The following is an 18,570-nucleotide window of genomic DNA, read 5'->3' as shown; positions in this document are numbered from 1 at the left end:
GTGTTGGAGGAGGGAGAGGGGGATGCTTTACTCAGTGGCCGATTCTTGGGATACTGTACCTGCTGTGTGTCTGTCTCTTTCTAAGGATTCTCCTAGAAAAAAAAAAGAAACCGAACATTAAACATTTATCTTCCCCATCTGTGAATTAATGCTTTCCTTTTTCACCAACTGCTACTGCCAAGCATCTCTGAGATTCAAACATACTTTTCAACTTCACCATGGAACAACCTACTAGTTCATTGGTTCTTCCTTCTTCCAGCCATAAAAAGGAGAGATATTTCAAACAGCCTTTGCCCTTCAGCAGGCAGCTATGTTTCCTTATTAACAGATGAGTAACTCTGGCCATTTGTGGTGCCTTAGACCATTTATCTTTTTTATTGGCTCCTGTTGTAGTCCTTGCAGTAACCATGAACTTGAGGTTAGACATGTCATCTGCAGTGGCTGGAGTGCCCTTGGTGGCAAGGGAGAACCACTCTCGTCAGTCACGGAAAGAGAAGAAAATGCCCTTATGCCTTTCTGCCTAGCCAGACTGGGATGCCTGTCCTTAGGGAGTTTTTTGCTTGTCAAAAGCAGGTCTGCCTCTCTAGAAACTCATGTCTAAAAGAAGCAGAAAGTCAGATATCTTTACCAGTCTCAAGTTACTTTGGACAAGAGTGATTTATTGAGTTATGCTCAGGGATTAGTTTAGGCTGTTGACCCTACCAGTTTTGGCGTTACTGGTAAGAAAAAAAGGAATTTTTCACTGTCTGAGGTTGTGCAAGACTTTAGCAGGAAAATTGTGAGGGGTCAACTTCTGTTTTCTCTCCTTATTTCTGATTCTGAAAAGAATGTTTCTTCTGATAGTCTCTTGGAAAATGTTTTTCTGAAACCATATACAGAATGAATCAGCTACTTTCAGTGGGAACATTATGATCTTTCTCTGTCATTAAAGAAATATTATGATTTATTACAACTGGAATTGTCTGAACCTACTCCAGTTCCTCCTGTTCTTCCGGCATTGGTGGATGTATTTATTACAACCTGTAACTTGCTTGATATCCAGTCTGCTTGCCCCCTAAGAGAGCAGATAAATTATATAACGGTACTCACGCTTATAGGTTTTTGTTTTCTAACCCTAGATCAGACCTTGGAGTGATTTCCTTAGCAATTGCAAAACTTCTGGTAAATGCTACCCCCCCCCCAAAAAAAAAAAAGGCTGGGAAACCAAAAGTGTAGCTGGCTCAATTAGCCCCCTGGGCCAGTATCATGTACCAGTACCCCATCCCCTCAGCTCTTCACTTGAAGAGAAAAAAAAGCACTTTACTGTAACAATTGGCCTATTACAGATCCCCCAGCTCTTTCATTGTCCAGTAAAGAGAGAAAACAAAACATCCATTCCTTTTACTGGCATGAGAGTCAGGTGGCCAGATGCACAACATGTCACATGCTTCCTGCCTAACCATTCTGTTTGTGTTTCTGTGCCCTTCCCCTGACACCCTCCTCCATTTTATGAAAAAAATAATGTCTGCTTATTAACTGTAGCAAACTACTTGCTACAAATGTAACAAACAGTTTGCTGCAGTTTATACCCTGCACAGCGCAGTACAGCACTAAAGTTTTAGTTAAAAAAAAAAAAAAAAAAAAGTTATTCTTATATATTATAGAAAGCCGTTTGCTACAGTTTATACCCTGCCTGCACAGAGAGCTAGAGTGTTCTGGTTTTAGTTTAAAAAAGTGATATTTTTTGTGTTTTTTTTTTTAACGTTTAACCTGTAGCGAACTGCTTGCTGCAATATAGCAAACAGTTGCTAAAGTTTAGACCACACACAAAGTGATACTGCGCTCAGGTCTGACCACAAATGCAATGCTGACTTTTAGAAGTCAGTATAGCATTAGAGATCAGGATTGGATGACTGTGCTTTCCCAATACTTTGCGCCCAGGGCAGTTGTCCCTCTCGCCCCACATTAGCCATGGTACTGGGGCAAGCCTTTGAAATGTTTGGGGAAAAATGCATTCTTCTGCCACATTTGTTTTTAGAATTCATAATTGTTAAGCTCACATGTTAGCGTTTATGGTTGTCTCTTTTGAGACTATGAAGAAAATTATGGGTTCTTTTCCCTCTTCTGAGGAAAAATCATTTTTGTGTAACCTTATTGCTTCTCTGTCAAGTCAGTAAACAGTCTTTGAACTCAGCTTATGAGTCAACTGATGCCACTTCCAGAGCTGCTGCCCCTAGAACTATTAGAAGGTTTGCTTGATTGTATACACAAAACCTTACTAAGGCTGTAAAACCTGAAAGTTTGATTGATCCCTTAGATATAGAGGTTGTAATTGGACCATCTGCTACAGAGGTTAAAAGTGTCATAAGAGAGGGAAGCTGATTCATGGGAGTTTCTTGGATTTTTTAGTCTTCCTTTTCCAAATTTGTCAAGGGTTTCACATTTACCTTTGCACCATTTCTCAAAAAGCAAAATAAGCAGACACAGCAAGCTGCTGTTAAGTAGATTTCAAAAGCAATGGATGGTAAGGGGGCTCCAAAAAGAACAAATAAGCCTCCCAGAAACAAGGACAGTGTATCAGGTCTGAATGGTTATCTACAGACCCCCTTCCCACTCCGACAAGCCTCTCATTCTTCCAAAATAAAATCTGGCTCTCCATTAATATCTTTGGCAACATATAGTCTCAGACAAATGGGTTCAGAGATTGATTCATCAGGGATACTTATGGTAGTGGTAAACTCTCCCTTTTTTCAGGGGACTGCTCTGCATCATTTAGATCAAATGTTTGATTTTTTCCTGCTTTTTGGCATCTGCTATCTCAGTGATGGGTAGAAGCTGTCCCTCCTTCTGGAAGTAGAAGCTTTTTATTCAAGAATATTTCTCATGCCAAAGAAAGAAGCCTCGCATAACTAGTTGTAGGTCTTTTTTAAACCAGTTTTTGAAAGTTCCAAAGTTCAAAATGTAATCCCTTCACAATGTTTTAGCTCTCATTTCCCATTTATGTTTATCAATGACCCTAGATTTAAAATATATTTATCAACACATTTCTATATCATCAGATTTCAAACATTTCTTAAGGTTTTCTGTGTGTAGGTCACACTTCAGTTCTCTGCATTGCTGTTTGGTTATCCACTGCCCCAAGGGTACTCATAAATTGTTTAGCTCCAGTGCTACCCTACTGCTGACTGCAAACTATTCACATTTTTCCTTATTTAGATGACTTGCTTATCTTTACAGAGTGTTTTTCAGAGTGTGAGGAATCTCTCGCCTGGGTGAGATAACTCATCATAATCTTGGGTTCCAAAAGACCTTCTAAAAGTTTTGCTTGACTCCTCACGGGATTGTTTCCCTGAAGTATCTCTTAGATACCTCAGTTCAAAGAGCTTTTCTTCCACACACAGAAATAGATCTATATGTGCATATATTTGTGAATTTTTATCATTCAATCCATGACCTGCACAAGGAAATTTCTTAGGATCGTATGATTCATGGCATTAATGATTCTCATGATTCATCTGGCCAGACTATATAAGAAAAATTCAATGCTGCTTAAAATCAGTATGGTCCTAACATCAGCATCCATTGGCATTCCATATCCGTGTTTTCAGATTTGTGAAAAGGTAACTTCTTTGGTGGATAGACCAGCTTTATCTGAATCCAGGTCTTCCATTTCTTCTTCAAATATGGTACAGTCTGTAACTACTGATGCCTCAGACTTTGCTAGAGGGCAGGTGCGTCTATGGGAATAAAATTGCAGTGTCTTTGGAACCAAAAGGACAGACCAAAACACATAAACTGAAAATCAGTGCTGGCAGTAATAAATAACTCACAACTCTTTCAGTCATCTGTTGGTCCGTGGGCCATTACAAGTGATTGTTGACAACACAGTAATGTGATACATAAACAAACATGGGGGAACCAGATTTTACCCTCTGTGCTGACTAGCCATGGTAGCCCGGCTATAGCTTTTCATCAAAGTCTCATTCTGTAGACATCTTACAGTCCATCAAAGCAAAATTTTGTTGCAGAGAAGCTGTACAAGATCAGGACAGACCCTCAGGAATGGAAACTGAATTGGGGTGTCTTCCAGAAATTGATCCAGCTGTGGGGAGCACTTCAGATAAATCTGTTTGCCTGAATTCACAACAATCAATTGGCAAAATTCTGCTCCAGGACTCCAGTCAAGATGACCAGGAAAACAGATTCCTTCTCTTTTTTAACAGGAATGTTCCTGTATGCTTTTCTACCCTTCCCACTGATACCCTAGGTCATTCTGAGGATTCAAAGAATTATTCAGAGTTCATTGTGGTGATTTACTTCTGACCCAGGCAACAGTGGTTCTCCCTTCTTTTGGAAATAGCCAAAGGCAATTATCACAAGCTTCCTCACAGACCGTATCTTCTGACACAGGACAGGAGGTTTGATATATCCCAAAGTAAAATGACTTAATCTAACTGCCTGGATGATAGTCTTAATATCTTTTAGGCATCTTTTCTGCTACTAAGAAGTAATATACTAGCTAATGGAAAAGATTTGCAAGTTGTTGCCAAGACCAGATGTGACCCAGGACTCTTTAAGGCTAGTATTTCTCTGGTTCTGCAATATTTGTATGAGTTATTATGCACTGTTTTCTCTATCTATCAAGATTAATTTCTCATCCATTTCTGCATGTCTACCCATGGATTCTACCCCTTTAATGCATTCCCATATTAAAATGTTTGAAACGTGACATACAAAGTCTCCTAGAAAACAGGTGGTTCCCCCTCAGAATTTTAACTTTGTTTTAGAAAAATTAACTCTTGCTCCATTTGAACTAGCCTATCACAATATTAGGAGGTTCTTAAAGTGCAAAACAGTTTTGCTGATTTGTCTGACTTGTGCAAGAAGAATTTGAGTTTAAAAGCTCTTGCAGTGGGTCGATCTTTTCTCATTTTTCACAAAGATTGGGTTTCCTTATGAACTAATCCTTTGTTTATACCTAACATGGTATCTGAGTTTACTTTGAGCCAAGCTATTCATCTCTGTGTCTTCTTTCCAGAGCCAAACAATGAGGGAGAACTACAAAATGAACTGGCACCTCACCTAAGTGTCATGTTTAATCATAGTCTCACCTCAGGCTTCGTGCCTTCTTAGTGGTGCACAGCTACAGTTATCCCACTCCACAAGGGGGGATCCACATTGGATCCCAGGAACTACCCCCCCCCCCCCATCAGTCTGACTAGCCTGATCTGCAAGGCCATGGAACGTATTATCATGGAACTTATAAACAAAGACATTGGCAACCTTCAAACACTAGACATCACCCATTTTGGGTTTGTGAAGGGCCAATCTCGTCTCCTGAACCTGATTGACTTCTTTGAATCAGTCTCCAGAGCCGTGGACAAGGGTAAGGCGATCCACACAGCCTATCTGGACCTCGCCAAGGCCTTTGGCACCATCTCCCTCTCTGGAATAATCAATAGACTTACTAAGCTGGCCATTAATTCCTACGTCACTTGATGGGTTGCCAACTGGCTTACTGACAGAACCCACACTGTAAAAGTATCCGACTCCAAATCCATCTCCAGACAAGTGACAAGTGGTGTACCTCAGAGTTTAGTCCTGGGACAGCTGTTGTTTGGCATCTACTTCTCTGAAGTACAGGCTAACACTAAGGGACTCTGGCTAACAAAGTTTGCAGATGACTGCAAACTGGGAGCCATTACTGAATCCCCAAATTATGTGGTACTCTACAAAAGGGCCTTACAGAAACAGATGCTTGGTACCAGAGCCTTGGGCTCAAGCTCAATGCCAAGAAGTGTATAGTTATCCCCTTTGGGAAAAAACATGTACCCATGAATTGCCACATAGGTGGCAGTACACTAGACACCGAAAGTGTAATAAGAGACTTAGGGGCACTGGTGGACAGTGGTCTTACCTTCGATAACCACATCGCCACAACAGTCAGGAAATCCTTCTATGTGGCACACCTCATCACTAAAGGCTTTTCATCCAGAAAAAAGGAGGTCATTGTCCCACTGTACTCATCCCTCATTAGACCCATTGTAGAATCCAACGTCCCGTTTGGTATGTACCTCTCAAGACATCTGCAACAACTGGAAAGGTCGCAGAAATACCTCACTAAAAGAATCACAGGCGTAAAGCAGATGCCCTATGCTGACCGCCTTAAAAAACTCCAGCTATACTCGGTCGCATATCGTCTACTCAGAGGCGATCTCTGCTTAACATACAAGGCCATGTAAATCCCAGAGCTGTTGGACATGCTACACTTAAAGAAATCCCAATCCCTCAAAGCCACATGCTCCAGGGATCTAAACCTTATCATCACAATAAACAAAACATGCTGGAGGGATAGCTTTTTGACCCCGAGACTCCCCAGACTCTGGAATAGACTGCCCATACATGTCAAGCAGAGCACCTCTTTGGCTCTTTTCAAAAGGAACCTAGATGATTGGATGGGAGAAAGGAAATTCACCCCGAGGATCATGTCAGTCGCCCTACTAGACAAGAGTCCAGGGAAGTAAACAGTGTGGGAAGAAATGGCCAGGAAATTGTTATGGCTAGGTTTGTATAGGCCCTAGGGCCGATAACCTAGTACCAACCTATGAGAAAGGACCCTCCATACTCTGGATGTCCACAGACAACTTGAATATTATCTTGACAGAACTTAAATTTATAGAAACTCTTTAGTTATTCATTTCGTATGAATGTAAGAAGAAAGAAAAAACTATAGCAAAACAGGCCATCTCCAAATGGTTGCCTCACGCTATTACCTTTTTGTTATACCCATCACAACAAGGCAGTTCCAGGCATGGTCAAGGTGCACTCTACCAGGACCTTGGCTTCATCTGTGGCTTTTTGGAAAGGGGTTGATTCTGGAAATATTCCAGAAGTGTTCTAGAAGCAGCAATGTGATCCTCTGTACATACATTTGCAAAGCCCTACAAACTAGATTCCTTCTCCAAGTCTAGGGCAGGCTTTGTTAGGATCATTCTCCAGGGATTTCTGGACCTACATCCTTTCTCCTCCCTAGCTTATGCTATGGTAGTCTACTGCAGTGATCAGTGAAGCAGTAAGCAAAACTGTTTTACATGTTCACAGCCAAGAAAGTAAACTTATCTTAGGAGTGGATGTTTGGATGATGACTGCTGCACAAGCCCCTCCATCTCTCTGTCCTCCTTATTTTTGCATGTTTTTTTTTTTGCCAGGATGAGGAGTTATGTTTTTATTTTATAGCATTGAGATCTTTCAGGGCTCTAGCCTCCCTCTTTCAGCTGGCATGAAAGCTCCGAAGGGCTTGGGGCCCAAACTGCTCTTTTTTCCTTAGCTTTGCCCATACAGCTAAGGGTACTGCAGCAGTAATCATTCCATAATATACGGTTATGCTAAGTTTATTTATACACTTGTACTTTCTGAAAAGTAACCTGCTTTTCTTCATGGGATTTTAAAATTTTGAATGAAGCCAAGGGACTGTAATGCAAGAAGCCATTCTTTCAGAAATGAAAGAGTTTGTGGTATGGGCATCTGTCACGGGGATTGGACCCTCTTAATAAAATAAGTGAAATAATGTAAAAGTCCTGTAATCATCTGTTTGAAACTAATCTAGTTTACTTTTCAAAGCGCATGTTTTGTCATCATGATTTCCTGCACTTCCTTGGGTGTCTGTTAATCTGTCAGTTGAAAGTTTTCTAAAAAGGCTTTTTCAATTGAGTGTTCCAAAAAGACAGGTATTTCTACATTGAGACTTGAACTTTAAGTTGGAAAAAGTTGAGTTTGCTTATATTTAATGCAACAGAAAGATACCTTTCACAGAAATCCCTTTTCTTGGCTGTATCATTTCATGGAAAGCATCTTGGAATAGCAAGCCTAAATGTGTAAATCTCCTTAAACATGCTTTCACATTGAGGGTGCTGCCAAAATGTATTCTCTCCATTATATTAAAAGTTGTGTGAGCTGTCTTCTTAACCATCTATTGTCATTTTTTTATCTTGAGTACCACCACATTGGAGATTACCTAGATATTTATATATTCACATGAATCTAAGATTACTGTTCCGTAATGACTATTTCTTCCAGGAAATGCATCCTGTCGCAGTGTCTGTCACAAAACAAGCATTTTCAAATGGGCTAGCCCATTGTATTGGCTTTTGTCATTAATTAATAACGAATACATTTGTTTACCAAGAAAGACTGAGTCAGGAAGTGCCCATTTTCACTGGAGACCCGGGGAGAAAAGCTCCACAATTGCAATCTTTAGAAAATCAATTACAGGTATTTTAAATCACACAGTATCACGTTAAACTAAAAAAACAGCAGTGAACAAATATTGTAATGAGAAAAATATAGAACATATGTTTCATAGTAGAGTGCAGTATAAAACAATAGCACGAGATGGAGAAAATTTGAGGAAAAACTCAAGTCATATTACTTTTTTACATAGATTAGTATGAGATAAATGATATCTAAGACAATTCTAATACGTTATTACGAGGTATTAGAGATTACAGGATTAGAGACAGTGAGGGAGAAGTTGAGTGATGTTTTAATATGAGGGAGGGTGTTCATATTATGGTTATAGAAGGAAGTAATTACGGAGAGGAAAGATTAGAAGAATGCTGGGTAGGGTGTCTTTAAGTAGTTTAGGTGAGTAGTAAGGAAAATAAGAGAGAAAAGGTCTGCAGATAGAAAGTGCCTTTGGTAAGTTAGTGGGAAAAACAAAATAAAGGAGGGGAGTAGGAGGTTGGAGGGTTGTGAGGTGTGATTTAAGCTGAAGGGGGTGAATGAAGTATAGTGAATACATTCCGCCAGGATTGGTGCAGGCGCAGGTCCATCATTTTATAAAGTATTCTTTTAGGGAACATTTAAAGGTGGGTAGGTTAGAAATAGTTCTTGTGGTTAGAGGTAGAGAGTTCTGTTTTTTCATACGGAGTACGAGTGTAGGCTTTTTTCCAGGGGATTTATTTTGTTTATTTATGGTGAGAAGTTGTTTGCCTTCTAATCTGAGAGTTATTTTTGGAAAATATATATTGATTAAAGGGGTAAGAGCTAGGCAGGCTAAAGGTTTGTATATGATTTTTTGTATTGCTATAAGATGAATGCAGGATGGGGAGAGGGGGTGTTACAGTCAGCTAAGGATATACAGAGATTCCATTTCCACACTGTAGCACACTGAAGTGCGATCTCGGAGTTGGTATATTTAAGTAGGGGGGGGCGCAGCCCCCCATGTGGGGGGTTCTGGGGAGCTTGCCCCCCCCCCCCCGCTTAAACCCTTTACTTTTACTTTTTTTTATTTTAAATATTCTTTTTTTAGATTTTTGAACATTTAAAAGTTCGATCACTAAAATTTGTTCTTTAGTGATTCGAACTTTTAAGCGTTCGATTATCTAATATAGACCCAGAATGTAGTAGGTTTTGGCTAGAGTAATTTTTAAGGGTGTGTGCAAAAAAATGTTTTTCTGTATACCATACCTAATTTTTATGGGTTTTCTTGATATTTCTTTGGATGTGGAGGTCAAATTTAAGATTATCATCTATTATGACTTCTAGTACTTTGGTATGGTGAGCTAATTAAATTTTAATGCCATTTGGCAAAAATATTTTGAAACATGCTTTGTTAGGAGTATGAGTTTTTGGGGTAAAGAGAATGAGTTTGTTTTTCGTGGGGTTGAGTCAGTCTTGTGCTCTTGTAAACCAGGTTTCAATGGAAATGACAGCTTGTTGAGTGATTTCTTGGAGGTGAGTTAAGGTATTTGAAGAGGAGATGGTGATATTCTGTGCTTATTGCATCAACATGCTTTAACAAGAAGATGAATGTAGGTTGTTGATAAAATATTGAATAGTAGAGGGCCAAGGATGGATCCTTGTGGGACTCTTGTTTAAGTGGGGAGGTATTCAGAGATGGACCCTTGCCATTTTACTGCTTGTTCCCTTTTGGCAATGTAGCTAGAGAACATTGAATAGATGGTGGTGATAGACCCAGGGTAGAAAGTTGATTGAGGAGTTTAATGTAAGAGACCATGTCAAAGGCTTTTGATAGATCTAAAAATACTGCAGATACAAATTTATTAGAGTTGTGAGGTTTATTGGCAATGTCCGTTAATAATAGTAATGCAATGGAGGTGACGTGGTCTGGCTGACATCTATGTTGTGTATTGGTGATTAGCTTGTTTTCTGAGAGATAATGTAGAAACTGTTGATGTATACATCTTTCAAGGATTTGAGAGAGGATAGCTATGGGACAGAAATTTGTAATGTCAGTGGAATTAACTCTCCTTTTTGTAAGAAGATAATTTGTGCCATTTTCCATATGTTAGGAACACAGATTTATGTAATCGATCTGTTAGTAAGAGTACTATTGGGTAGGCTATTGCATCTGTAGCTAGATTTAGGTATTCCGTGGGAAGGTAATTGACTGAGGAGGAATAAGGTTTTAGTGTATGTAAAAGCTTTTTTATGAGAGTTATCGAAACTGATTGAAAGGTGAAGTGGAGGAACAAGGTTTTAGTTTATGTAAAAGCTTTTTTTGCAAGAGTTATAGAAACTGGTTAAAAGGTAAAGTGAGTGGAGGTGTGTGTGTGTGTGTGTGTGTGTGTGTGTGTGTGTGTGTGTGTGTGTGTGTGTGTGTGTGTGTGTGTGTGTGTGTGTATCGCTGTTAGAATATATACAACAAAAACATTTCATACCTTGTTAGAAATTATTTTGCAAGGGTGGTACGTATGTCTACGCCATTCTGTAGGAATTTTTCCACTCAAGGCTTTATGGAAACAGGAACATGGTTACACAAAATACTGCATGCTAGAACCTCCATCAAGTGGGTAATATGGGTTTTGACACAGCTGTACTACAGGAGATCCTGTGACTGCCCACATCCCAGGGTTAATCTGTTAGTGCTTGACGTTCTTCTTAGGTGTTATGATTTACAGCCACAATGACCTTCCCTTAAGCAAGACTACAGTACAGCTGTGTGAGATATTCATCATAACCTAGAAATTCTGAGGAAAGGTCAGTATAATGTAAACTACCCTTCCTTCTTCCTCTTGTTGTATGGAATTAATATACCAGTCTGTACTCGCATAGCATTGCAAAACTATGGAATAATTTACCCCCCCACCTCCATGTAACTCAAATTGACTGTCTCGAAACCTTTAAGCTTACCTTAAAAAAAACACTTCCTTAAAAACCCCTCATGCCCCTGTAATTCTAACAACAAGCCACCTTGACTCTATCTAATCTTGTAATCAGATACATTGGTGTATTATCAGTCACCACATGTGTAATACATAAGTACAATCAAAATTGACTGTGTAATTCTCTGTGTGTCTATTGCTGTACATAATTGCTTCTTACTTAGTATGAATTTTTCTGTATGAATTATACTGTATGTATTTTACTGTTCTATATCTATTTGTAATGTTCTGTAATATATTACTTGGATGTTAATGTTACTATGTGGAGCATTTCTCCCCGGGCCTTCACTGAAAATGGGTTCCTGACCCAATGGACTTTCCCTGTTACCAAATGTCAATAAATAAAATAAAATAAATAAATAAATAAAGGTGTGTTGTCTGCTTGGATTTTTCTTTCGCTGTCAATTATACATACAGTGTAGAGTTGCATGTGGTTCACCAGTTTCTTTTGGGAACGGTTTCTGCAGTTAGCATGTTGTTTTGCATTATCTAGAGCTATAATTTGTAAGACCTGTCTCCACAAGCCCACAAACCTTCAGAGGTTTCCTACCCTTGAAGGACTGAAAAGAGCATTTGACAGTGCTTCTTAAATGTGGGATCCTTGTTTCACCTAACCTTTGTACCTCTGCTGGCTTGAGACCAGTGTTGACTTTCACAGAGAAAATAGCTATGGAAAAATGGCTAGAACAGTGCAGCTTTGTAGGTGAATAAACCCAAATGTTGTGATGAACTGCTATAGTGACTTCTCTTTCAGTGTCTAACTCATAAATTTATACTGTTTTTTTTTTAATATGTTGAAAACATTTTGCCATCTGGCTGATTTCTGCTCCATGTCTTGTAGTAAAAACATATTGGGCTGTAACGTCTAAAACAGAATTTGGTAACATTGCTGTAAGTTAGTTCTGCGGTGTGACCCCTAAATGGAAGCTAATAGTCTTGCTTTATGTTCTCAACTAGTTACAACACTCTTTTCTCCCAAAACACACACATTGTTTAGGAAGATCTGGTAACACATTTGCTTGAATTTTTACATTAAGGACTTTGTAAAACCTTGTTTTCAGAGTGATGGTTATAATTTACCATAGCTACTGTAAAATGTTAATTTACAGAATTACTGACTTTGACTGATTTACCTCTTTTCCTCAAAGATCCAGACAGAATGTTTAATAAAGCTGATTTCTTTTTGTAGCCATTTCGAAGTTATTTTAGTCATGGAATGATTTCAAGCAACATTACAGATAAAAGGTATGTAATTTTTGTTTCTTTAGCCTTCTTTTTATTGTAATGCATAGATTCATAGTCATTTACTAGACTAACGACCACAAGGGCCTTTTTAAGTCTAGCCATGCGTTCCAAATCTCTGACAAGTTCTGATACCCTTGATAAGTGTAAGCATGGGCCTGGAAGATGAACCATTTACAGGTTACCTGTGTCCGTTAAAGACATAGGTGCCAAACCAGGGATGAATTTCCAGTTTCCTATCCAGTTGTCCAAGTTGCACTTGAATTGGGTTAGGGAGGAACTCTGCTTCACATGGATGGGGGGCCTGTTCCATAGATGTGGTAGTCTCTGGGATACATACCTATCTCTCCAGCAGGTCTTGTTTATATCACAGGCAAGATTTAAGTATTTAGAATGGGTAATGCTGGTGCTGTTTGTTTTGTGGATATGCAGGAGGTCCATCAGAATGGGGTCTGACAATGCCCTGTATGCCAGACATAGATCTCCCCTCAAAGGCCTGTAGGAGACAGAATACAAAATGCTCTGACTAACATCCACACACACCAACTTGGCTGTAGTGAGAATAGTACCACTACCAGTTTATGTTTACAGACCATTGCACTGCACACACACATCCCAAGTTGGCTGCAATGAGATTAGAACCCCTACCCCATCTAATCTTGCACATTACAGATCACAATACTTAATGCACATGCCATGACTGAAGTCCAGCTTTAGCTTTTAATGATCAAATGCAAAGGCCTGAAATAGAATCACACTTAGTGATTGTATTTAAGCCTTTCTGGGATACTAGATACTCTCACATGCCTTTCATAGTGTAGCATTTTAAAGCTGTTACAATAATTTGATTAAAAATGCATTTTTAAAACTACTTGCATTAGTTATGATGTTGGAGCCTTGCCTGGCACCAGCAACAGGCTATATATGGTGATGTCATTTTTTTGTGTGCTGCTGTGAGTAGTACACATGCAGATTAACTGCTTTTGGCACATGTACCACTTGGAAAAAAGCTGCACATATTATAAAACCAATGTTTTGCAAAAAAAAAAGAGAGTTGAAGGGAGGTTTTCGAATGTGCTGAGCACTTGTGTAGTCTATATTCAGTGCAACTGTGTAGTTTGCCCCTCTTTCCTGATGTGCTCAGTACCTGACATACAAATCCCTCTAGAGTTCTGAATTTGGGCCTACAATACAGCTGGTTTTACTCCTATGTAACTCTCTGTTTTATGCCTGTAAAGCCTGTATCTGTTGTTGAAAAGAGTCACAGCTACTGTCTGTTGTACAGTGTGGGTTCATTCAGGGCTTTCAAACCTTCTCCACTGTTTCTTTTTGTGCTTAAAACTGGTCAAGCATCCACTGTGTTACATGACCCCTCACTACATTATAATTATCAGTTGTAGCACCCACTGATGGTTGTAGGCCTGGTACCATATTTTAAACTGGAATGCCTGTAGTGAAAAAAAACCCACCTGGCAAACTTGGAATTACTGCTTGGCTGCCTGCCTGTAGAACCATTGAAAGTTTGTGTGATCCATTACTAATAAACATTCTTTGCCCAAAAGATAGTACTTAATGGTAGATAATGTCCATTTAATAACCAAACACCCTTGCTCAGTTGCTGAATACCTCTGCTCAGCATTTCTTAACTTTCAGCTGATATAACAGATAGCTGTTCCTTCTCTTCAATAATGTTTGCCACTACTGCTCCTGAGCCCACTTGAGAGACATTCTCACAGGTTATCGGGATTAATTCAGAACATAACATCATCTTCACCTTCTGCAATGCCTGATTTTTTTTTTCTGTCTCTTTGACATTGAATGTTGTGTGGGGTTCCTTTGTTAACTTAGTCAAAGGACATGCTTAAGTGGTAAAATTTTATATAAATTTGAGGTAGTAGTGGGCCAACCGGCAGAAGGTCTTGCCTTTCATTTTGGTGGATATGGTCTCTGCCTTTTCTGTTAGGGATTTTACTATCCCCCTTCCTGTTATGTAACCCAAATACTATGTCTCAGCCATACCCAAATGACAATTAGTTAATTTATTTATTTCCCTTTGTTAACTATGATAGTCTGATTGAACCAGCTGCATGTTTTCAAGAAAATCCCGGGGAGAAAATCTCTACACATAACAGTACACAAGATATCTACATACTGATATTAGAATAGAACAGATAGTAACAAGACTTAAAATCAAAATAAATACAGAATAAAGTTTAGTTAAAAGTTATTGTATACACAATGCAATATACATAGTTTTTATACACATAAGTAACAGTGGGTATGTGAAATTTTGCATTTGCAGTTTCTGACAGGAGACTTCAGTTGTTGAAAAGATTAAGTAGAATAGTGTAGTTCTATTTGAATGTTTGAGTAGCGTTGAAAGAAGGCATAGATTTGTTAATGTTTATTTATTTATTTATTTATTTGGCCAATCCAAAGATCCTTTTTTGCCAGTACCCGAGAAATAAAGACAAGACAGTATAAAATTGTTACAAATCCACAAAGCACATAGGAAGACATGAATTCAAGTAACAGGAAGGCAAGGCAAGCATGCACTATTATAACAAGAACAGCAAAAGCCTGAATACAACAGTGAAAACACCTATGTAGCCAATAATTGGTAGAGGAATCATGTCATAGTAGGCTGAAATCTAAGTGTATAACAATACACAGTGATGCAGTAACCCAGCACGATAGTCTGTTCTTAGTGGGTCACAGATGGTTGTGCTAGAAACAAATGCACAAAACAACCTCTAAGTTTAGACAAACAGTAAATACAGAAGTCAGTAGAATATGCTAAAATACACAGCCAGTAGTAAATATACAAAGATGTACTAAGGAACTGCCCAATGAACCGATAATATTTAACATACATAATTAGCTCTAAAGCAGTTGTCACCATTGTTTGCAGTCATTAGACAGTAAAAAATGTGTTGGCTCTGTATATGATTCATTGTAGGCTAGCCAGTATCTGTGAAACAGTTACACTTGTTATCCAAAAAGAAATGTTGTCTAAGAGCCTTCTTGAAGGGCAGAAATGGTCTTTCATCCTGAAATCATTAGGCATATCAACACCCAAGGCTGGCACTAACTTTGCAAAGGCTCTTTCATGGGTAGAAAGTGTTTAGGGTGACCTGTGCAATAGAGTCCCTTGCCTAAGGGAATACACTTTTTATAGGAAATGCAACCTGCCGAGTAATGGATGGTGGTAACTCTCATTCAGCAGCTTGATGTTAAGGTTTTATTTCACAGGGTAGCTATAGGAGTGACTGGGGGTCAGTTGGAGATGAGTGTAACAGAGTAGTGCTCTTAATTACTGGGTAGGTTGATAAACCTTAGAATTATATTGTCTGTAGTTTGTAGGGGTTTGCTTTTCTGTGATGACAGCAGTGCAGTAATACCGTACTTCGGGCTGGGAAGGAGCACATAAATGGCAGTGGCACATCTGGCATCAACAATTATATCTGAAATTTTGTAAGTTGCCTTGAGCTGTGGAAGTACCTCTGTTACCTGAGATTCAGCATGTCTGTGGAAGGATAGATTTTGATCTAAATGATGCCATGGTGTTTCTGATGTGAGGTGACTGGTAGAGGAGTGTTTATGGGGTTGATAATGAGAAAGTTATGTATGCTGCTAAGCTTTCTCTGGGTGCCAAAAAGTATTACAGTAGTTTTATTGGTATCGATGGCAAGCTTATTGTCAGGTAAGCAGTTCCACAGTGTAGGTAAATCATTCTCTAATTAATTAAACCCACAGTTAGGACAGCTGTTTAATCTTAGCCTCACCTCAGGATACGTACCCAAGGAGTGGCGCACGGCGACTGTGGTCCCACTTCATAAGGGCGGTGCCTCCACAGACCCTGGAAATTACCGCCCCATTAGCTTGACAAGCCTTATCTGCAAAGCCATGGAGAGGATCATAATGGAACTCATAAATAAAGACATAGGGAACTTGCAGACTTTGGATCCAACTCAGTTTGGCTTTGTCAAAGGCAGATCCTGCCTCTTAAACTTGGTTGACTTTTCGAGACAGTCACCAAGGCCATTGATGAGGAAAGGCAGTCCATACAGCCTACCTCGACCTGGCAAAGGCCTTGACACAATACCCCACTCAGGTATCATCGAAAAACTCATCAGCTTGAATGTAAACCCATACATCACAAGATGGGTTGCAAACTGGCTAAGTGACAGAACCCACAGGGTCAGAGTTGCTGGAGCCATGTCAGACTCAAAGCCTGTCACAAGTGGTGTCCCACAGGGCTCAGTCCTGGGTCCACTCTTGTTCGGCATCTACTTTTCTGAAGTACAAGCAAACACAGGAGGGTTATGGCTGACAAAGTTTGCAGATGACTGCAAACTGGGCCATAGTCGAAAACACATCTGACACAGATATCCTCCAGAAGGGCCTCACAGAAATGGATAACTGGTGCCAGAGCCATGGCCTGAAGTTAAACGCCAAAAATGCATAGTCATACCCTTTGGGAAAAACAAGGCTACCCTAGCTACCATATAGGTGGCAATCCACTGAGCACAGAAAAAGTCATCAGAGATCTGGGGACCCAGGTTGACAGTAGCCTTTCGTTTGACACTCATGTTGCTAAAGTAGTTAGGAAAACCTTCTATATCACCCACCTGATCATGAAGGGATTCACATCTAGATCAAGGGAGGTCATCGTCCCCTGTACTCATCACTTATTAGACCTATGATTGAGTACAATGCCCGTTCGAATGTATCTGACCAGACACCTGCTGCAGCTTGAAAGGCCCCAAAAGTTCCTCACCAAAAGGATAAAGGGTCTCAAAAATATGTCTTATGCTGCCCGACTGAAAGAACTCCAGCTCTATTCAGTCTCATACCGCTTGCTCAGAGGTGACCTGTGCCTGACATATAAGGCCATGTCAAACCCAGATTTGATGAATATGCTTCACCTCAAAAAATCTAGATCCCTCAGAACCACAAGGGCGGGAGACTTAAACCTTGACACGGTTATAAATAGAATGTGCTGGAGGGACAGATTCATCACCCAGAGACTCCCTATGCTGTGGAACAAAATCCCGGTACATGTGAGGCAGAGCACCTCTCTGGTCTTGTTCAAGAGGAATCTTGACCAATGGATGGGAGATTGCAGATATACCCCAGGGATTACTTCAGCGTCACTGCTTGACAGAGGCACAGCAAAATGATAGGCATAGTTTTTATTCAAACTAAAGGGGTGGCGAAAGCCACATAACTATGGGCTAGGCTTATAAATGCCCTTGGGCAGATAGCCTAGTATGAACCTATGAACCTATGAACCTATGAATTAAGTATTAAGCAGGGTTCCATGCTTGTTAGCTCTGACTAGAACAGTATTGTCTATATACATTATGCAGTTTAAATGGGGAGGGTCCCATGGAATGAGAAAAGAATAGAGGGCCGAGCACAGAGCCTTGTGGTAGACCTTGATGTGTAGTATCGCCTGAGTGTTCTGAAATCCAGGTAGTTGTTTTTCATATTGTTGACTACTGCAGTAGCCTAAGCGATATGGGTTATATCCTGCTAAGGATATAACAGCTGGCCAGCTTCCCAAGCTTAAGGACAAATCCCACACCCCCAAACCATTGGCCAACTTGACTAAAAAGACCGGTTTGGGTGGCAAGCCCTTCAGATCTTTCCTGCTGCCAAGAAGACCACTCCTCTGCAGGCTTTCAATGATTGATGGTTGGCTAATGCTTTTCCATTGTTGAGCAGTTAGGTTCCATTTGGGGGTCACTTCTACATTACATTTTTGGTGTTTAAAACTAGGCTTTTGTGAAAACAGCTATTTTAAAGATACAGAAAATTATTTTTTATTGACTGTCAAGTTACTATTATGTACTTTTATAATGTGATAGTTACCAGAGGTGGATGACTTCCCAAAGGATAGCGTTATGCATTTAGTTTTAGACCATGGCTCTGACATGGGTTGTTTGTCTGTCTCAGCTCTTCCTGGAGAACATTTGTGTTGGTGTGGGATTCAATGACAGCTCCTAATTTGCAATTATCTGCAAATTTAGTTAGCCAGAGACCATTGACATTGGCCTTGACTTCAGAGAAGTAAACACCAAAAAGAAGCAGTCCAAGGACCGATCCCTGAGGGTCTCCACTTGTGACTGGCTTCTTTCTAGAGGTAGACTCCCATGTT

At 39.8% G+C, this 18,570-nt stretch overlaps 1 protein-coding gene across 1 annotated transcript in view; it reads left to right on the top strand.

The window, feature by feature from the left end:
- DNAAF9 (dynein axonemal assembly factor 9) overlaps nt 1-18,570 on the top strand; it is a 2,711,795-nt gene that overhangs the window by 563,352 nt on the left and 2,129,873 nt on the right. Inside the window, exon 9 of the mRNA XM_044064082.1 lies at nt 12,355-12,410. Within this exon, the coding sequence (XP_043920017.1) occupies nt 12,355-12,410 (56 nt within the window). The remainder of the gene's footprint in view (nt 1-12,354; nt 12,411-18,570) is intronic.

This window comes from Protopterus annectens, chromosome 2.part2 (genome assembly GCF_019279795.1).
Source record: "Protopterus annectens isolate FY-2018-M chromosome 2.part2, PAN1.0, whole genome shotgun sequence".
Lineage (NCBI taxonomy): Eukaryota > Metazoa > Chordata > Ceratodontiformes > Protopteridae > Protopterus > Protopterus annectens.
Note: the sequence above shows the minus strand (reverse complement) of the source record. Positions and strands in the feature narration are given on the sequence as shown.